Genomic DNA, 22,570 nt, shown 5'->3' on the forward strand with positions numbered 1-22,570 from the left:
ATATCACAAATAACATCAAACTACAATAACCTGTTATGTGATTAAAAATATACCACCCGCACCAGATGGTGATCAGAGGTGTTGAGGAAAATACATTCATGTAAACAACAAATATGACAATGTTAGTACCTGATTGGGGCATGAAACTGTGTGAGCTCCTCAATGTAATGTGAACCTAGAATCCACAGTGGCTGCTCTTGCTGAGGCCGGGAAGCTACAAAATAGAGACTTTTTATTATGAAACCATCTCATTGTACCATATTTTTCCTCCTTAGTTTTCCTTCTATTATTCCCTCTCTGGTGATGTCCCTGAGTGTTTAACCCATCTACATATTGTTTTCAAACTGTATTTACATCCTTTTCGTATATATAATTGCTGGTGATACCCAAGTGTTGTAGAGTTTAGATAGGGGATAAACATAAATGGCTTCTATGTGCAAACGTGTCTAAAGTACATTAACGTCTAAATACAGCACTACTGACTTACAGCAAAGCATACCAAGACCAAGTAAGTGGACCCAGATTTGTTGACACTGGACGGAAAACAAAATTTTGCGATGTATAAACGCTGTATAGGATTCAGTCTATTGGTTAGATTCCCTGTGCGGCGCCCTGACTGTAGCCCTTCGCTCAGGGACTTTATTTCTTTGGGCAAACCACCAACTCCACCAACTCTCCCAAGTTCCCAACTTTAGTGCAATGATTGGCAAAGGCTTTTTCCACCAAATTTTGATGAAAAGTGTCTCTTGTTTTTGGCTTTCAATCACGGGGTACCACGTGTGTTGACCATAATCTCTTCATGAATTGACTATGACTACAATCAATGTTTTGACCCGCCAACCTAAATAGTTAATGTAATGTATGTGCTGGTTCATCTGCTCATAAGCTTGAACAGAAGACAACATTCCTCTCCCATTTTAACAGCATGACTCTGCTTATGAAAAGGCAAGTTAAGTTTAAAGACTTCTGTAATCCACAATAATCTCCCAGGTACCTGCCTATTTGTTTCCAAATGCATGCACTATCAGAACTTTCACAGCCTTAAATCAAGAAGGTGAAACCTTTGGTGTTCCCTTAGGTCAGCAAGAGAGGTAGAAGGGCCTTCCCTGTGGACACAACAAAATGATGGGACTGGCAGAGTTGTTAGTTTTTCTCTCATACCCAATGGAGAATTTTCAGGAGAACTAGAGACCTGATTCACAAGGAAAGTAGTAAATGTACCCTTGTGGGGGCCTATTCACAAACTGCATGTTGTAGTTTGTTTTTTGGTACTATAATAGTACTACATACATACGTACTACAAAATGTTATTCACAAAAATCTATGCACCGACTGTGGAGTTTATGTTTTAGTAGTAAATGTGGGGGGAGGGACAGAATGGAGCGCTGGAAAATGACGACTACTTATCACCAAAGGGGTGGGGATTGCGGAGGAGTAAGGAGGGTTGTAGCAGGAGCATTTACCTTTCACAAACTGCATTTCTAAGGTAATACAGCAGTGGTCCAAAACAGTATTAAATCACTCCGGCTCAGACCTGAAGTAAATTCAGCACCACAAATGGCCAATCACGGGTACTGCAAGACTCTACCATAGAAAGAACAGATGTAGGGACTTAAAATAAAACCCTGTAGGAAATAACGGTAAGTTAAATTAAATTATATAAAATAGTTAAAAGCATGAATAAATATAATTTCATGTTTAAAAAATTGAAAGATAATACATATTTATATTATTAATTTATAAACGTTTAATAATCTTTACTGACTTTAAAAATTAATGTATCATTAATTTCTATAAAAACATAATTGAATTACTTTTAATTAATTAAAGCCTTTAGATGTAATAATGCATTTATTAATCCAAATATTATTGCAATTATTAATGCATAGTAAATAAATAAATAATTTGTTTATTTCAGAGTAAAAAAGGAAAAGGGTTTATTAAACTTTGAAAAAGTAAATTAAAATTATTTTTATGTTAACTATTATTGTAAATAAGTCTATATGTTTATTTTAAATGTAGAACAAAATATAAGATGGTACAGCACTATTAACTTAATTCTGAATTAAATATGTAATTCATTTAAATACCTTAAATTAAATGAATTTTTTTTCCGAAGTTTAAATTAAAATAAATGTATATTATACATTAATAATTATTAAAAGTGATGTGCAGAATGAATTAAAAGTAATTTAATTATATTTTTATTAAACATTAATGTTACATTCATTTTTAAATAAATCATTTGTTGAAATATTGTATAACTAAATAATGAATGTGTTTTATTTACACATTTTTTAACATTAAGGTATATTTATTTATATTTTTAACAGTTTAAAATGATTTAAATTAACATTATTTCCTATGGGATGTTACTTTAAGTCCTCGCCTCAGTTATTTTTTATGGGCGGCTGTTGCAGTCTCAGTGGTGGCCATATGTGGTAGTGGACTTACTAGTGATTCTTTTGGCAGTAGTAACATTACACAATTTAGCTCAACCCCCTGTTTCAGTGGGTGGAGAATTGTAAGTCTACATGTTTGAGCAATTTTAGACTCAGATTTTGTGAATAGCCCAAAGTAGTAACCTACCTTTGGCTTAGCCCTGTATGCGTTTTACGCATACTGTAAAAGGGGATTGTCTGCTTAAAATCAGAACTTTCACAATGCTTTTCATGAAGAGGTCCCCATATTCACCATCTGTTTGTGAGAATAAATGATTGTGAACAGTGCCTAATCTGAGCTTCTGGTTGCATGTGGGTCTGCTGGCCCTCATTTTTGGACACCAGCACTTATTTTTCCTCAACAAGCTTTGATTCACAGAAAGAGAAAGACAAACGCAACATGGGTACAGAAGGAGTAAGAGGAAGATGGAAAAACATTGGCAAATGGAGAAGGGAGGTATAAAAATTAACTGCTGGAGTGATATATAGAGGCTAGGAGTGTTTGGTGGTGGATTAAAGAGGCATGCGGTGGAAACAAAACTATACAGACTTGGTATTCGGCACCTGACCTTCAATAGAGTCGGCCTCGGACTTCTGAACAAAACATTGGGCCCTTGCACTTGTTATTTTAATGAAGCACTGGTTGTGAATACCTTTCTGTTGTGGTTCTCCATTGTTTAGAGGCATTTTTTATTGAACCAGCAACATGGTGATGGTAGGCATAAGGTAAACTGTAGGTTACAGCAAATACAGTGGCCTAGTAATGGTGATCCAAGCAAGATTATGCTTTCAGAATCACAAATATGCACAGCCCCATTGGGGGCATAGTAGCATCAAAACTTCAATTGAGTGGTTAAAACTTGCTCGTTACTTGGTAGAAGTGCAGTCGAATATTGGCTCAGTTTCATATAGTAACTACTTCAATGAACTTATTGAAATCACAATCGTGCAATCTATTAATGAAGCTTTATGTGTCCTGTGACTCTACCACATATGAATCTATCTCTGGAGAACACGTGTTATAGATAAGTACGATTGTATGTCCCTTTTACAATGATATTGTAATAATTTGTGTTCTCTTTTATTTCAGTTATTCCCAAGTGATTGCTGACTGGCCCATGGCTGTATTGGGGTTGTGCTCTTTGTTGGTCCTAGTGTGTACCTTGGCAGGCTTTCTGGTCGGGCACCTTCCAGATTTCTCTGAGCCTCTAATGGTGAGTCTCTGAAGTGCAAATATGTACTTGACCTTATAATATATGCAGTAATATAAAGATGGATGCTAAACATGTTTACGTGCCTTCAGCATTTGTAAGAAGAAGCCAATATTTCTTTACGGGTAACCTCACTGATTTCATATCTGTTGCTGCCAAAACTTGCTGTTGCCTTCTTGGTATCTGTAAAACCACTTACAACTCACTAAATTCACTGGTATCATTTACGCATGATTATTGCGACACCTGTTTCTTTTCCTTTAGAGTCCTCACATTTCTCAATTGCCCTTACGATAGACCCTACAGTTCTCCACATGCGTACTTCCAGGCCTGCCTACCACCATGCTTTGCAGTTCGCCTCTGTTCTTCAAGGTTCTGTGTAATTTCTTCTTCTGGTCTACAAAGCCAGATGTGTCCTTGTCATATCCTTAGAATGTTGGCCTGTCTCCTCCCTCGTGCTCACCAGCACCTAAAGTTAATTTCACTCTGTCTGCTCCTCCCATACTACAGTCTTTCCTTTACTTAATCTCCCCAGTACTTCATTTGTAAAACAAAAATAAGTGCCAGGGCCCTCGTCAGGAGGCCACTGCAGCTTGCTCCATCCATTGCTGCCAATGAGAATTCAGAGTATTCCAGGCCCCAAAGTTAAAAGAATGGCTTGGGAGGCAGCTATTAGTCATTTTAAATATATATAATATTAATAACAAACTGTTGTTCTGCTCACCCCTAAATTAGACAGACAGCACCTCCATGTGGCAGCTGTCATAATTGCTGGTGTTGACAATTAAGTACCGGTGCCGAGCACTGGTAGCTACCGACTCAAATTAAGCACTGATCTCCCCTTATAATACGTAAAACGTGTCTCGCAAGAACAATTTTAATAATATACTCTACTTGAAATGTCCATTTCCTGGACATGTGACCAACAAGGAGATTGAAGGGCAAGATGATTTAGAGATCCTTGCCTCTATTTTTCCTCTCTAGTGTCATTAAATCTCTGGGAAATGCTGGCGATAAATGAAGATGAGCCAAACTACAGTAGAGAATTAATTGAAGAGTCTTCTTCAAGGATATTTCTATCATCAGATATCCATCATACAGGTACATTATTGACACTACATTACAAGTTCATTTTCTTCATATTTCTAAAAATGTTGGTTCATGCGGTTGAGCCACAATGTGGAGACCAGGGCCCTTGTCTACTCTGGTGTTGATGAGCCTGTTTTAGGAGTTGAAAGCATGCCAGCAAGCATGGAATGTAACATGAGGGCTCCAGGTGCACCAGAGGAGCAGAATCACCCTAGATAGTATTGATTGTGCTAAAATGGCTTAAGGAACATGATAAGCAAGCAAAAGCAGAATTGCTAGGTGCATGCCTGCTTTTAGGCCATTATAAGTAGGGACAATAGAGGGTTATGGCCCTAATCAGCAAGGCTAAGACAATCTTGAAATACTCTAACAACATAATTGCTAGTGCTGATAACCAATATATTAATTATTTTATCCAATCACATCTGACACTCATAGTGACTGTTAAAAAGCACATTTTTATTTTTTGTTTTGTGAAAAGTTTAAATTCAATTTTGTTAAACCGTATCAGTTTATTTTGTGATTCAGTGACCAATTGAACAATTTCCCATAGACCACATACAAAATTCAACACATATATGACATTACTCTTGACTCACATGTATGATACAACAATAAACATCACATTTCACAAGGGAAAAATAAATTAATGCACGAGCAAGCTCAGGTTCCCTATTTTTTTAGTACATAAAAGAATAACACAAATGAAAAAGAAATTTACAGAAAAAGAAAAGAAACCCAGAAGAGGGGGGTTGGAGAAATGTTTTTAGAACCCAACTTTTTGACCTTTCAGGAAAAACACAACCCCATACAAAGCACTGGCCAAACTGAATTAGATTCAGGCACCCATGATGCTAAAATCCATCAAGATTCAGACTCTTTTTTGTTACACAAATGAAAAAATGAAGGTGTTAGCATGATACGGCCATGGCAGAATGCCCCAGTGGACGCCATATTGCAAGAACGTAGTGATGCTCTACCAGGACAGGATGCACGAAGCACAGTCTGATAAGGCGGAAAGGACTTTGGAAAACAGCATTGCTTGCTTCATAGATCTATTCTAGAGATGAAAAATATTCAAGACGAAGCAGTTACAATTGATATATTGAAGTTATAATTTAGAAAACGATTGCTAAAATTATTTTGCGACATTGAAATGCCTAATGTCCATAAAGCATTGTGAAGTTCTTTGTAGAGGAGTTAAACACACTTATCATAAAGAGACTTTATTAATAAAATGTGTCAACCTTCTACTGTGTCAACAATTAACTGAATTAACTGACATCAGTTTAGAATCATAGATATGTTAACAACAAGGTTTACAGCCTAAATTCAGTAATACAATATTTTGCATCCCTACTTTTGTGAGCCCTTTGAATGAAGAAGCCATGATGTACCCGGCGTCCTTTCCCCAGACTTTCATTTTCCAAGATACATGAAATAGCTTTTAGCAAATGGGGATGCCAGACACCAGCCGAGGGTGACTTTTCAGAGCGTAAGGAAGCAATATTAACCTGGCACAAAAGTGAGACAGTCATGTGAAAGAGGAAATTTGGGATGCTCATAGTGAAAATCTCTTACTGAACTCCTGAAAAACAGTGCAGTCATTGGTCACAAATGTAAGAAGTGAATAGGGGTAACGTTTTCTAGAATATTTTTCATTGCACACTAATATTTGAACTAAACAGATTTGCTGTCATGTGATGTGGATTTTGGCATCTAAATTCTTCTCCTATGGTCCAGTATAATCCCCAGTATTTCCTACCCCTGAGTTAGCATTAGGTGTAGTCCTGGTAAATTTAGGGAAGGAAAAATAAAATGTATTACAAGTTTATTGGGGAATAACAATGAGGGGATCGGAGTTTCTAAGTCAATTTCTGCATATTTTTTCCCCAGTGTTTTATGGGGAGATTTAGAATTTTATGATCAGCTGAAATCTCTGTCCGGAACGCAACAGCAAGGTATTAATCTGATGGGCCAGTCCATCGGAATTAATGGCCTGTTTCTAACTGGGGATTATGTTAAGAATTATTGTATTGGATTAAACATTGTTAATCTAGTACAGTACTGTAATATGTTTTTATTTCTCGTGAGCAGTCGCTGTCTCGTAGTTGGGTGGCACACTGTAGAACAAATGGGAAAAGTTTGTTTGACCAAAACCAACTAACGTATTGTCCTATGGATTGTTTTGCCAAACATACTAGAATGTCAAGTAAATATTTTGTTTTCGTTAAATACCATTGTCAGGCATTTCTCACATTGCCTTAGTCATTTTCTAGTTAAGAGTGAATAGTAGGTGGTTCTGCAGTTCAGTATTGATGTAGATGTGGACGCAGTATACCAGTCTTTGGCATAGGAGTAAATGCAGTTATTCTGGGTTTTATACACATAATTTTACTTTTGTATGTCAGGCTTGACAGAAAATCTGCCCGCCAGAGCTTTTTTCATTGCTCTTCTACAAATATGCATACAGTCGTCTTGAAAGGAGTAAACATCTCTCACCACAAGTAAGCACATGGTTGGTATATATATCCTCTTCCAAGAGAGGGCTTCCATTGAAATGCAGGAACTGCATTGTTTTCAGCATTTGAAAAGGACTCATTTTTTGAATGCTGAAGCCATCTTGGAAAGAAGGTCCCCCCTACCAACAGCAACATGTTGTGCTTGGAAATTCATTAGGCTATCTCTCAATTCTCCCTTAAAGATTCTTTGGAGTTCAACTTTCTCAATTCTTAAGATCATTTTTTACACCAATGCAAGAAAGACCATTAATAATGATGTTTTATAAAATCTCATAACAATGCTAAATTATGGTGTTTATGGAGAACATTTGACAACTATATAGCAATTCTCCTAGGTTTTTGTTGCAATTTATTTACTCTCATTTTATTAAAATGTCCCAGTGGATTATAGCATACCCCTTCCATTTCTGTGCTTTCATGGTTGTTCTTTTTTTATTTTGTGAGCAGGACTCAGAAGCGAGCCTGACTCTATGATCGTTTCTTTAGTGGGTTCTCTTTTTGTAGGTTGGGATAACCGGATCCCTAGATAGCGCAAACGTTTCATGAGATCACCAACAATAGTCACAATCTCACGAGACTCTGGGCGGTCATCTTAAAGTAGGCTTATATTCTCCACACTCTAATCCATTTTAGAAATCCATTCAATGTCATCTAAGAAAATGTCACAAAACAACTGCAATCTCCGTGGTACACAGTTTTTATTTCTTTTTACCTGTCAGCAGCTTCAAACAGATAAATAACTATTCCTTACTCTGAATACAGGCAACTATCGGTGTCTGATAATACCTATAAATAGTAGGGAGTATTTACCAGGTTCTTCCAGAATATACAGGAGAAGCCCTCAGAACCGTGATAATGCGTATCACTGTTATAATCCACATTGGCCCATTTATTTAGTTCATAGAAAGGAAGCAAAAATAATTTGGCCCACAAAAGTGCCTATGCAAATATGTGTGTTTCATAGTGCTGTGTGAAGGTGCCTGGTTTTATCTAAGCGGATTACATGTAGTTCAGTCTGAACAACACTATTATGTTAATTTCACCTAAATGTTGTCCTCATCCAAAAGTCTGTAGTTTACAATGTTTTTGGCCACACAGTTTGGATTTTGATTGCTTGTTTCGGAAAAAAAGAATTCAATGGCCCATCAAAGTTTAAAACCTAGCAGAAAATATATTGCAAGTACAATACAAATATCACATTTCTACTTTGCGACAAACATGTATACCAGAATAAGCCAGATAAACACAAGATTCACATAAAAGATGTGACTGCACAAGTGCAGTTAGTGGAATAACCCTTCAAACTCCCGGTAAAGGAATTGTAAGCAAGAGAACGTGGATCAATAACAAGTGATCACACCTAGTATTGAAGCCTCTCTTTCTACCATCTGCCAAGCCCGAAAGCACAGGCAGGCTTTTCCGATTGTTTCATTCCACTTTCAACAAAAGGAGATACTCAGATAGGGTGGATCTGTTCATAATTCTCTGGTATCTTGACATTGAGGGTGCAGTGTTGTGTATTACAACTGGAGATGCCTATGGGGCCGTTAGTAACTGCCTACATTACTGCACCGTGGGACAACATAGGGCGGATTGCAAGTGGAGTGAACGACCTGTGTCTGACTCAAGAAAAACATATGGTAACAGCCTGTGGTAGAGCTCCTGTGTGAAAGACTGTCCAAGGACTTACAACAAACCAAAGGACGGTGGACTATTCTTCCTGCACCTCTATACCAGTTTCATATTATGTGATAGTCCCGCGCTTGTTCAAGGACTTGTTTTTATCTCATATAGGGGCCAGATGTAGGAAGGCAAATACCGGTCGGTAACGGACGATTTCGGCCGTTACCGACCGGTATTTGGAGTTTGGGATGTAGGGGCATGTTAAAATACACATTCGGTAATTTTACCGAATAGGTAAAATACCGAATCGGTATAATTACCGAATCTGTATTTTGACATGTAGGTAGCACTGTAATCAGTGCTACAGGGATTTAAGAATTCTTATTTTACCACCAACTAGAAGTTGGTGGTAAATAATGAAAACCCTTTAAAAAGCATTTATTTTGCTTTTTAAACAGTGCCATGTTGCAGACATACATGCCCTAAGGGCATGTATGTCTGCAACATGTGCACCCATGCACAATTGAGGGGTGCAACAGGGTGTCAAAGTGACACCCTGCCACCCTTCAATGTTTCCCCCAATTACCGAATCGGTATTTACCGATTCGGTAATTGACATTCATTCCTATGGGCCTCTAGGCCCATAGGAATGAATGTCAATTACCGAATCGGTATATACCGATTCGGTAATTACCGAATCATACCGATTCGGTAATTAAATCGGTAAAATTACCTACATCCTGATTGCCAGTTCTTAAATTCCGAATCGGTATGATTCGGTATTTAGGAATCGGTAATCTGGGATTACCTACATCTGGCCCCTAGATTGGAAATAGGGTACTGGCATGTAGTATTGCACTTTTCTGAAAAAATCTTCGAGCACTGGGTCAGGCTCAAGAAAAAGGTTTAATACCGGCTTATGTTACTGAGGTACATGTAGTGCTTAATTTGAGCCTGTGGTTTCTGGAGCTCAACACCACACTTATTTGTCAACATTGGCACTTATGACAATATGCCGCATGGTGGTGCTGTTTGTCTAGTTTAGAGAGCACTTAACAGTTGTTTATTTATTCTAATGACTATTACCTGCAGCCCAAGCCATTCTCATAGATTTGGGGGCCACAAATAGTCTGAATGGTCTCACTTGTAGGAGTGTGGAGGTTAGGAGTTGAGTTAGTACTGTCATTGGCAGTGCAGGCAGGGGCGGTAGGTGGTGAAAGCTATAGTGGCCTCCTGACGGGAGACATGGCATCCATTTTTTTTAAACAAATTAAGCACTGCGTACATGCATGTTTACACTTGTCAGAACTCCTCCCCCAACTCCGAGAAGAATTGCATCCTCCTTAATGAGATTATGGATGAACTGAAAGAAGATACGGGCTGTGCTCCATACATAAACCATAAAACATTCCAGTTACAGTTACGATGGCACAGAGCAGGGTTTGTGAGATGTAAAGTCTTTGCAGAATCTGACATGTCTTAAAACGTTTTTTTGACTTATTAAAGGATTGCATGGCATGGTTTATGAAGCATGAGTTGATGACAAGATTTCCAGTTTATCTTTTATTGAAGTGTTTTGCTTGTGTCAAGATGAACTCTCTTTAATGTGATTCAAGAATAGATGTTTTTTTATGATGTACTAATGCATGCAAACACCATGGGAGCTCTTTTTTTTCAAACAAATTGTATTGTTTTCAAGCGCAATCAGGTTCTTGGTACAATAGTATACCAATAGGCATTCAATCTGCCAAAAAATCCTAACTCACTGAAATCGTGTACCCCCTCCCGCACAGCAGGGCCCAGGATTACCGGCCAGTATCTCAGCATTCAATGTGGATACTGCAAGGCTGGAAGCATTGTTATCACAATCACAGCACCCCCACACGAGTTTAGGGTTCAGTGGGTGACATGCTGCAGTCCTCCTAATAAGAAGCAACAGAACCCCTGCTACCTCCCACCTCCCCCATCCCAGGTGTGCCATGGCTGGGCCTGTTACGCACTATCAAGGGGGTGTTTTAATACTTTACTAGGCGCAAAGCCAAAAGGGGTTAACCAAAGCCCCAGGTGATGTTGTTGCTCTGAACAGGAGGTATTTTGTGTGCCCTCCTATTAGTGCATTTGACTTGCCCGCAGGGAAGAGATCCATTCCACAGGTCTAAAGCGTTGTCCACGAGATCAGGGTGTGTGTGTGGCTCCACGGGTGTGACCCCGTCTGACATCTCACAGGCAGACCGCTCCCTTATAATCTTACCAACGCAGGACTTCCCTCTTCCAACCGTTGGCACTGGGCCCCCTTGGAGTCTTCTAGTTCCCGGCGATCTACCTTTTGGCCGGGAGAAGTGCCAGGTCCTGAAAATTACTAGTCACTTTAGTCTTGGCAGTGTGCGGGAACCAATGAAGGAGACAGTGTCCCGGTGTGCAGTGGACCTCTCTATCTATCAGCTTGGTCAAAGTATCCGTCACCATCTTCCAGTAGCTGCTGGGCAGCACCAAAACATATGTAGGAACTCGGATCCCAGTTCTTCACAGTGGGCCATTTAGCCTCCACTATCAGAAAATAACAGTTTATCTGTCCCGGTGTGAGGTATTCCCTATGAAGTACATAGAAGTTGATCAGTTTGATTTGGGTGTTTTGAGACACTATGGGGATGCGGGACAACAAACCTTCCTATACTTTCCCATCTATGGGAGTCCCTAGATCTTCTTCCAAGCATGATCATAAGTCATCCAGCGGTGTTAACTCCTCTCCCCAGAGCCGCCGATATAGACAAGTGACTGCCTTGTACATGCCAGAGGAAAGCACTATATATTGACATCCTTCCGCCAGTGGAGGTTCCAACAGCCCCGACCCACAGTGCTTCTGAATTGCCACCATGAGCTCTCTATGTAATAGGAAGTGTCCTTGTGGTAGGTCATATCACTCTCTGAAGTCTTCAAATGGCAGTAACGTTCCATCCTCATATAAAACCCCTTTAGTAGTTCTGTTAGTTGCCTCCCAGTCACACACCGGCTACCTCCATGCAGGAGTTCGAGAAGAAATTCCATCTAAACTCAGTGCTATCCGTTGTTCCCATGGTTGACAATCACAGCACCAAGCGGGGCAGGCGACAAAGATCTGGCACACAGGGTCCAAATTCTCTGTTCGTCGGACTGTTCCAGCAGCCCACTGCATGAGCCATTGAAGTTGCGCTGCCAAGAAATAACACTCAAAGTCTGGGAGGGACAAGTCACCCTACTCCGTGGGTCTCTGCATCATGGAAAGTGCCACTCTGTGCCTAACTAACTCCCAGATAAATCCAACTATCTATGAGCGGAGGTCCAGAAATACACCCGAGGGGATGCATACCGGGAGGACTACAATAAATAAAGCAGTTGTGGTAATTCCACCATTTTCAATAGGGAGACTCTACTGAACACTGACTGGGGAAGTAAAGTCCAGAATTCTAAACTTCCCTTCACTCCTCTGATAGTATTCCCTATATTGCTCCCAAGGATGTCAGTGGCTTTGTGATAAAGATTTACCCCCAGATAGGTTGGGCGCCTTGATTCCCACACCACGTCACTCCATTATGTTGGAAACAAGCATGATTTTCTCCAGTTGAACAGTAAGCCTGAGACCCCCCGAGATGTGTAAGGAGCTCCTTTGCTCCTATGAAGTCCTCCCTCACAGTATGGAGAAAATGCAAAAGATCGTCAGCATATGACGCGATATGGTGCTGTTCACCCTGAACATCCAGGCCTCTGTAGTGGATTCCAGATCTGGCCTGAAAGGCCAGAGGTTCGGTGGCCGGAGCAACCAGCAGGAGTGACAGAGGGCACCCCTGTCTAGTACTCCTTCCCACCCGATAGCTGTCCAAGATGGTACCCCCAGTCCGCACTCTAACCAGCGAGTCTGCATAAAGCAGGCTAGTCCAGGCACGAGCCCAGTACCCAGACCAAACCTCCTCATAACCTTGAGAAGATAGGGTCATTCCAGCCTGTCAAAGGCCTTCTCGAGGTCTACAGCAAATATTGCAGCTTCCCTCTTGTTGTACAAGTCAGCCCCAGCACATATAAGAGCCTCCAGACATTAATGGCTGTGTTACATCCGGGAATAAATCCTGCTTGGTCTCGATGGACAAGTGGCACCATGTGTGGGAGGAGAAGCATAACCAGGATCTTTCTCATGACCTTATAATCCAAATTGAGCATTGACAGCAGTCTGTAGTCTGTCCTATCAAAAACTGTTTTTCCGGGTTTTAAAAGGGGCACGACCTGGACCTCTTACATGGTTGCAGGAAGCCTACCCACTCTCTTTGCCGAGTTGTATAGTTCCACCAACCGGGGGCCTATCTCTTCTATGTACAATGAGTAGAACTCAGTCCGTCCGTGCCTTGGATCTTGTTCCTGGCCATAGATTTAATGGCAGCCCTGACCTCGTGTTGCTCAATATCCCCTCCCAGGGATTCTGCCACTGCATCTGACAAACTACCCTCTGCAAAAAGGTATCAATGTCTGCATCTGTGCAGGTCACCCTGTTCTGATATAAATCAGCATAATAATCATAGAATGCCTGGTAATATCTTTTTGCCAATAGAGAGAGTGAGAGTGTTCCTCCTTGAGCTCCAAAATTACAGAGCCTCTTTTTGCGAGATTGGCCAACCGTGTCCGGAGCGCCCCAGTACAATCTCTCTCCAAGTGTGCTCAGATCATATCATTCCTGTAATCAAAGCATCTCAGTCTTTGAAACTGTTTGGCCACTTTTTCTTTGGCATCTAATAGCATTTCCTGTGTCTCCTGATGTTCGGGTCTATGCTGCTCAATGTCCAGCAATAGTTGTTCTGTGGCCAAAGTCTCCTGCAGTATTGTCCCATAGATACCTAAAGCTTCAGAGATGCATCTTCCCCCGATCACCGCCTTGACAGCGTCCCACACTACTTCTGGGCTTGACACTATGCCCTCATTTTCCACGAAATACTGTCCAGCAGCTATTCAGATCATGGCCTAAAAAATGGGGTCCTCAAGGGATTCTAGTTTCAGACTCCAAGTGTGGATACAAGGGCGGGTTCTTGACCACCGGAAGCCCAACAACAGGGATTGTGATTGGAGATCATCCTGGCTAGATACTCACTGATTATGATGAGCTTGTGCATATCAGGTGTACAGAGGATTGCGTACATGTAAGTCATGCAAGTGTGAAAAGAACAATTGATTCCTTTCCCGTGCGTGAAGTGTCCACCATGAATCGATGAGGCCCCACTGAGTCTGCTATTCCCTCAAGGCCTTAGTTGACTTGACATCTGGAGAGTCCCTCAAGGAGGGTGAGATCTATCCAGTCCTATGTCTAACACACAGTTATAGCCTCCTCCCAATATTACCGATCCCACTAGGTGTGGCGCCAGTGCCCTTGAGAGTGTCACTAAAAATTAAACTTGATCTACATTTGCCCCACATAGGCAACCAATAGTGACATCACGGCCTAGCCTGCCAGAAACCCCTACATAGCACCCCTCGGGTCCACCAGGTAGCAAGTATGCTGAAATGTTACTTCAGGTTTAACCCACACCGATACCCCACTAGCAAAGGCAGAGTAAGCCATGTGGAATGCTTGCCTGCGCCATCTGCGCTGCAAAGCAGCTCTCTCTTTGGCCTTTAAATGTGTTTCCTGTAAAAGGGCAATCTGTACAAGATGCCCTGAGCTAGATAGGCATGCACTTTGTGTCATTTAGACATGGAGTTCATCCCTCTGATATTCCACAACAGGATATTCTACGGGGGTGGCGTGCAGGTTTGTAATAGCAATCCCCACTCCAGAGGGACCCTTGAAACTCTACTCTTACCCTCTCTCCTCTGTGCATTTGTGTAGATCTTGGCCCGCCAGGCACACCAGAACACCAACTGAACAGTGAACAAACTGTATAACCTCCAAGGACAGGTAAATGTGCGGACTCCATCCAAGCATGACACCAACTGGCATCCATTTGCAGGAGTACCTGTGGAACTACAACAAGGGGTGAACTAGAGTGGCCAAAGGCTACGCAAAAAAATCCCAACCCAGCTTTCCCCCCACTTTAGGCATAAATTTACAACCAGCAACCCCTCTAGATTTGAGAAAGTAACTAATGGGGGCGGGGGTTAGGAGGCTCACAAACATTTCAAACAGCTGTCTCAAGTGTAGTCAGCCGACAATGTTATGCAGAGCTCCTCTTTAAATGATCTTGTCCACCATGCAAGGAGTTATCTTGGGCAGCTCAGTGTCTGTATCTTCTGCAGAGTTAATGTCCTTGGAACCCTTCGAATTGCTGAGCAAGGAGCGCGGGCTTGCACCAGTGTTGCTGATTGTTGTGACAGCACTCAGCGCCTTATGATGTTCGCTTCTAGCCTCAGCTATCGATGGGGCTCCTTTTTTAGTGTACCTGGCCTTTCGTTGACGAGGTGTGGCCTGCAGAGAGCTCTCTCCCGACCCAAACTCCGGCTTTGATTCAATCCAGTTACATATGTCCTGTAGGGTTAGGAAATCTGGACACCAGATGGTGTGACCACCTGCAGTCGGGCCGTAAATAGCATGGCATAGGGAGTGTTCAGTTGGCGGAGACGCCTCTTGACCTTAATAAAGGTGAAGCACTGTTTCTGGACTTCCCTGGTGAAATCTGGGAATATCATGATTTTATTGTTGTTGATCTGGAGACCCCTCGATCCCTATAGTGGAGGAACCTAGCCACTATTGGGCGTAGGGGCGGCCCTGGTCTAGGAGGGCACGCGGCACTCTGTGTGCCCTCTACAGGGCATACAATGGGGAAAGACCCTCAGGTGCAGCTTCTTTACGTAACCAATCTTCCGGATACATGTCAACATGTTGGTGCCCTCCGTGTGTTCAGGAACCCCAATGATCCGAATGTTGTTCCTGAGGGATCTATTTTTGCTGTCCTCTGCACGCAGTTCCAGGGTCTTAACCCTATTTTCCATAAGAGACAGTGTGTTTTGCAATGAGGTGATCTCTGGGGGTGTATCTGTCAGTGTCCTCTCGGTGGAGGCGACCCTCTCAGCTCGCCAGTGGTGGTTATCCCTTAAGAAGCTGAGGTCGGTGCCTTTAGTATCTATCTTTGCCTCAAGCACCTTACGAGATGCAGTGATAGTCTGTATGATATCACTGAGCGTTGGTTTATCCTGTGGATCCCCCCCAAGGCGGCAGTCCGAGCTCTTCCTCTTCATCCGTTAGAGCTGACAACAATAGTGGGTCAGTGCTACCCAGCCCGTATTTCCTGGATGATTTCCCCATGTGTCTGCCAGGAGCCTGCGCCTCCCTAGAATGCCGAACCTCACTTCCTCGCCCAGATCACCAGGGCAACCAGCGCCCCCCCTGAAGAAGGGCCGGTTCCCAAATTGCATACACAGGGCCCTCGGCTCCTTCCAACACAGTTCTGCTCCTTGTCAATGCTTCTCACCCGTAGATCACAACACTACAGGACGTTGGGCAGATTCGGCATCCGGAGGTTGCGGCAGCCCTTTTCCCCAAAAAAATCTTGCTGTCCCTCTACAACGTCCTGCCGCTCAGGAGTAGCAATCAGTCGCCAGGGCCCCTTTAGTTGGTGTCCTCCAAAGTGCAATGCAGACCTATGCTCCTCTCATCATGGGGGTAAGTGCTCACAGGCCAACTGCCTCCTCTCCTGAGACCTCCACATGCCAGGACCATGTTCCCTTTCCAGCTGCAACTGGGACGGTAAGTCATCAGGGGTCACACAGACTCAGAACCAATCAGACGGGGCTCCAAGAATAGTCCGTGGTCCTCCTCAGACTCCTCCCCGCTCCTCCTCTCCTCGCAGAATTCAGCCCAATGGTTCGCTGCTCACCTTTAACCTCAGGACCAGGGGTTCAACTGACGATCTCCTACCGGGGGCACTATTCAGCTTCTCCTCAGTAGCACCACAGGACAACCAAGCTGGGGCCTCGATCGGTTGGTTCTCAACAGCCTCCACATAGAGAGTGCCCCCCCTGTGTCCGGCAGCCCTACTGCAGCATCCCCTCGTTGGGCTGGGCAGCCCCCCACCAGCCCCCACCCATACTCACAGGAGTTCCAAATGGCCTCCAGTGTCGCACTAACCAGGTCAACAGCAATGGTAGCCCTGCCGAGCAAGAGAGTCTGGGTGGCGGTTGATCCGCGCTACAGGCAGTTTTCAGGCTCTGCTCTTTTTCTCCCACCTCCGAAGCGTCACACCTCCCAGATCGCCGATTTAAAGTTCAGCATCTTGTGCTTGGGCTCCTCACCTGGTTCACCACCGGTCCCAGTGGCTCGCATTCTAGGGCCCCACGCCTCTCCTCCACTGCAGCTCAGGATTCTGTCCGCCAGCTTTCCGCCAATGCAGCCCCAGATGCCAGTGTGAGGCGGGCGGTCTCCTCTGCAGCTCCCACTACTTTTCTGACCTAGGAACGGTATCTGCCGACCCCCCAGCATCTACTGCAGAGGTCCCACCTCTTGGGGTTCATCGCTCCTCCTACAGCGGCTGTCCTCTGGATAAGACAGCCCTGCACTGGGCTCTGGCAAAATCAGTGGGGGTTCTTGCGTGGTCGTCAGTGCTTTGCCTCTCAGCCCAGCATCCACAGCCGTAACGCAACACCCGGTAGTGCGGCCGGCCAGTCCTACAGCAATCTGACCACAAAGCCGGAGCACCACTTCTCCCGGTCCGACCGACCCAGGTCCGGCAGCACGTTTGCGGGACACTCTGCCTGTCTGCTTTCAGCCTAGGAGCTGCTAGTCACCTCGCTTCTGGGCCTGTTCCGCATCTGGGTCGCTCAGAGGTCCGCCATTTTGTGTGCCCCAGCACGAGGTGTGCCTTTCTTCACCAGCTGCATGCCACCACTGCCTGCATCAGTGGTAATAGGTGCCCCCGCCACGTTCACTTCCTGGGGGCACTGGGTGTCAGAATGGTAGTAAATGGAGGATCGCTGTGCGGGAGCTCCAGGAGTCACATCTTACTCCATTGGCATCTAGCCACGCCCTCAACACCATGGGAGCTTGTCTCTATTTGTATGCATTAGCACATTACAGCCAGAATAACATTTTTAATTCTGAATTTGGTTTAGAGGCCTTGGTATTAAATTACAGAGCAATTATTTGGCATATGTCAGAGGCGGCCCATGCAGGTAAGAGCGGTGCGGCAATGGGGCCGGGCGAGGGGGGATTTTGATGGGCGATGGAGAGGGTATATTAAATAAATATTACATTTTCCCTTGTTACCCCCCAACCTGGCGCCACTGCCCACGGCACTTATCTGCACTGGCCACGGCTGGCATATGTAAAGACGTAAAGGAAAGATATGAATAGTAAATGACATGCAAATAACAGTTTGGTAAAGAAATGTGTTCAGGGCATGGACATTTGTGGAATTTCAAGAGAGTATGCTGATCTACACCCCTGTTGTGCAGTGCACTCAGTCATAATCTGAGTCCCCGATATAGGTCTGATGTGTCACTGGGCAGGTCCATTAACCATTCCTGTTGCAAAAGGCATGTTCCTAGTTGGTCTCAATAGGTCCGCCTTATTAATACTAATGAGACAAATACCTTTTTGTAACCCTCTACGAGTGGCTGCAAATAGAGGCAGTGAGGTGTGCTGTCCCTTGCAGTCTTCCATCACTGCATCCAGCTCACACCATTTTCTTAAAGGCAGTCCATGGACCAAAGCTTGTTTTCCTCAAGCTACACATTTTAAAGACAGTAAGAACACTAGAAGGAAAAACAATATCTGTTTTTAAAGTTTGTTAAATAAAATACTTCCACAGTGAAAATTTCCATGTCTGAAGGGAGCATGATTTTACTAGGCTACGGCCCAGAACAAGAAACATGTATTTTTCAATGTGAATAATAATCTCCTTTTCTCTCTATTTGGATATGTATGAAATTATGTATATGTGTATGCATGTACATGTGTTTATATGTGTACCTTTATAGCACAAACCTAGCTACAAAGCAGCAGACCATATCTGCAAGAAGGAGGCATGCAATGCAGCAAGAGAAGGTGAGTGGGAAGGATGATTTACAATGTGAGAGATAGGGAGGTATGTGATGAGGAGGGTCTGTGGTTTGAGCAGCATTGACGATCTAAGCTGTGGCGGATGCTGCGCAAGGTAGGGGTGGTAACATTATAGCATGGCATTCAAGGTGAATCCTTGATGGATGCTTCTGACCACCAAGATGGCACACTGTGATAAGGTGTTGCTTAAAGAGTAGAATATTGAGCTTTTTTCTGAAGACCGTAAGTGAAGGCATCGGGTCAAATGTGACTCTTAAACACTCTTTAAATGTACCAGGCTATTTCTTCCTGCTCTATCTTAGTTGCCAAGATTATGGCTTGCAGGATGCAGCAGGTATTGAAGGCGATGTTGGTTCATAGAGGGAGCCAGTTTCCAGGGATCTTTGATGAGGCAGGCAAGAAGCATGCTCGCTTGAGCTCCCATTCAAGAAGGCCCTTAAGACTCTTTAGCTACTGTCTAAAATGGGATCAGATCTCTTCTGCTTTTTCCCTATCTTCTATCCTACATCATTCTCTTAACCTAGATGACACTGGACAGTAATCAGCACTTCATAAGTATACAATCAAATCACATCAAGCTGTCAGATTAGTCTTGGGAACTGCAGCTAAAGAGAGAGTTTCGCCCATGGAAATGAGATAGGAATTGTGCATGGATACCTGTCATGATGTCATCTTCTGGCAGGAATGGCTTTTTGGTGCAGAACTGGGTGCATTCATTAATTTTCTTGTTTGGTGTTTTGTTGTTTTACTTGTTTATACATTTACAGTGATTTGTTGCTTTACTGTACACGTATGTATATAGTTAGGGTACTATTAAGGTGTTGGTCTTTTCATACAAAATACGATCTCTGGCTGGACATAACTGTCTTGTGATAAATATATTCTCAACCACCACACCATCTCTTTGGAGCTTGGCTTTAACTGGTCAGCCAAGTGACTGTAGAGAGATAAGGAGGCTTGGGAGGTCACTTTTCAGGAACAGTGATCAGTGTCTTGTTTAGTAGGGAACACCTTGGGCCTCACTTATGACATTGCTAGGTTGTCCCTATGAATGCAATGATCTTTTTCCTTGCTCTCCCCATCTTGCAAGCTGAATTCCACTTTTTAATTTAACAAGTCACCCTTACAGTGACCTACTCTGACCCACTGGCTCATAGTTCTTAGCACTCTCATCTTTTTCTTCACAATAGCTTTCCTCTTTTTTTTCTTTCAATCCACATTTATTTGCCTCTTTCCTTTAAACACAGCAATATCTTACCCTTTCTCAAAAGCAACTTTTGATCCATCAGTGCACTCTAATTTACATCCTATATCTTGTCTCTCTTTTTCTTTCCAAATATCCTGAGCAAACTGTGTGCCACCAGCTCCCAAAATTCCTTCACTGTTTGGTTCCTTGTCTTCAGTCTGACTCACTCAACGTAAGCAGGCCGTCTAGCTGTCTCCAATCCCCTTCATTTCCCTCGTCACTAGATTATCTTCCCTTTTCTGAGATATGGCCACTGATTTTGATCTAGTGGACCACTCTATTCCGCTTTCCATCCCGTATTCTCTGTATTTCTGGCACACGTGGTGGATGGTTTTCTTCCTAACTTTCATATTGTAACTTTCATGTTTCTCACTTTAATTCTCATTCCCTTTCTTTTTCTCTTCGTTATACGGTACTCCAGGTTGTTGGTGCTTTGCCCACTCTTTTGCTCTGTCTGCCTTCACCTTTCTAAGTGATCATCGCCTCTTTTACCGTCTCTATGCCAATGGTTCACACCTCTCTCTCTTCTTCCTCTTTTCTTTTATCCTCCATAATACCATACCCTCCAGCATCTGGTCATTAAACCTTGTGTATCTTCCTGCGTACGTCACTTAATTCCATCTAAAACCGAAATTCCTCTCATTCTTTCTTTTCCACTTCATCTTTCTTTCCCCCTTCTCAGCTTTCCTGTTCCCCATCTGCTCAACTTTTTCGACATTTGTCTTTCTGTCGCCTTGCACATCTCTATTACCTCTTAGTCCTGCTGTTACGAACTTTACATAACCTTCTGTTAATTTGCCATTTCTTGACTTTTCAGGACTCCAAAACTCTTGCTTTCACTCTTATTCTGTCTCGTTTTGACTACTGTACCACTCTACTAACATATCTTCCGTCGATGCCCATCGAAAATCGGTCTTTAACTCCTTAATTTCTCTTCTTTTACCTTAAGTTGTGCTTTTTTGTATAGTCTCTAAATGTATCCATGGTCTAGACCTCTACTCTCTTGTTCAGTTCTATATTTTCTCTCACCTCTTATGCTCTGCCTCCTAGTAGGAGTTTATTCCTGCTTCAAACGGTTTGCATGCCTTGTGCCATTGGTCTGGAACCCTCTTCCCCTGTCTGTAGACTCCTTCTTTTCTTGCACAGCTTGTGTGCCTCTTTGTGGGCCCATCTTCTGCACATTACCTTCTGTGATAAGCGCTGATGTATTGTTTCTTACATGCAACATTGTCATGCACAACAATTGATGTGTACTAATTTTAATCTTGTAACTCTTCTCTCTACTTTGTAAATACAACACGATAGAATAAATAAATAAAAACTTTGATGCCAGTCCATAGGCACTCCACAGGCATGAAGACCTATTGAGACACACCTTGACACAGCATTTACCATACAGCATTCAGGACATAAACTGGCACTTTGCCACAATAATCTCTCTAACGATACAGAAAAGGGGGTGGTGATGAACAGAGTGTCTGAATTAAGCAGACCACTCTTACCCAGTCCAAAGATCAGGGCTTGATCCATCACCGTTATTTAGCTCACTGCCCCATCCCAGCTCAGAACCTGGCTATATGCAAATGAGTCTGTCCCTGGCCCAGTGCATCGTGGGAACAGGGCAGACCAAACTACCAAGCCAATTCTTCACCAGAAAGGAGACAAGCTTCCGGGGACAGCCAGGTTCTGAAACTGGGATGGTGCAATGAGCTAAAAAACGGTGTTGGATCTAGCCCTGATCTCTTGACTGGGTGAGAGTACTCTGCTTAATTCAGAGACTCTGGCCATCACCACCCCTTGTTGTAAATAATTTTGTCCACCCTAAGCGTGGAAGGGTATACTCAGATGTGAGTCCCTTGCTCATTGCACCATCAGGATTCAAGCAAGCCGGGCCGAAGACGCCTGAAATGGCAGAAACCGGTCCCCGGTAGCTTGTTTCCTTCCCAGTGTAAGAATTGGCTTTTGTAGTCTGGTCTGCCCTGTTCCCATGATGCACTGGGCCAGGGACAGACTAATTTGCATACAGCCAGGTTCTGAAACTGGGATGGTGCAATGAGCTAAAAAACGGTGTTGGATCTAGCCCTGATCTCTTGACTGGGTGAGAGTACTCTGCTTAATTCAGAGACTCTGGCCATCACCACCCCTTGTTGTAAATAATTTTGTCCACCCTAAGCGTGGAAGGGTATACTCAGATGTGAGTCCCTTGCTCATTGCACCATCAGGATTCAAGCAAGCCGGGCCGAAGACGCCTGAAATGGCAGAAACCGGTCCCCGGTAGCTTGTTTCCTTCCCAGTGTAAGAATTGGCTTTTGTAGTCTGGTCTGCCCTGTTCCCATGATGCACTGGGCCAGGGACAGACTAATTTGCATACAGCCAGGTTCTGAAACTGGGATGGTGCAATGAGCTAAAAAACGGTGTTGGATCTAGCC

The 22,570-nt window shown here is 43.3% G+C and overlaps 1 protein-coding gene across 1 annotated transcript in view; it reads left to right on the forward strand.

Annotated features, from left to right (window-relative positions):
- Window positions 1-22,570, forward strand: part of DISP2 (dispatched RND transporter family member 2) — a 212,370-nt gene that overhangs the window by 112,088 nt on the left and 77,712 nt on the right. The window contains exon 3 of the mRNA XM_078659799.1: window positions 3,532-3,655. Within this exon, the coding sequence (XP_078515925.1) occupies window positions 3,532-3,655 (124 nt within the window). The remainder of the gene's footprint in view (window positions 1-3,531; window positions 3,656-22,570) is intronic.

The sequence above is a fragment of the Lissotriton helveticus genome, chromosome 9 (assembly GCF_964261635.1).
Source record: "Lissotriton helveticus chromosome 9, aLisHel1.1, whole genome shotgun sequence".
Classification (NCBI taxonomy): Eukaryota; Metazoa; Chordata; class Amphibia; order Caudata; family Salamandridae; genus Lissotriton; species Lissotriton helveticus.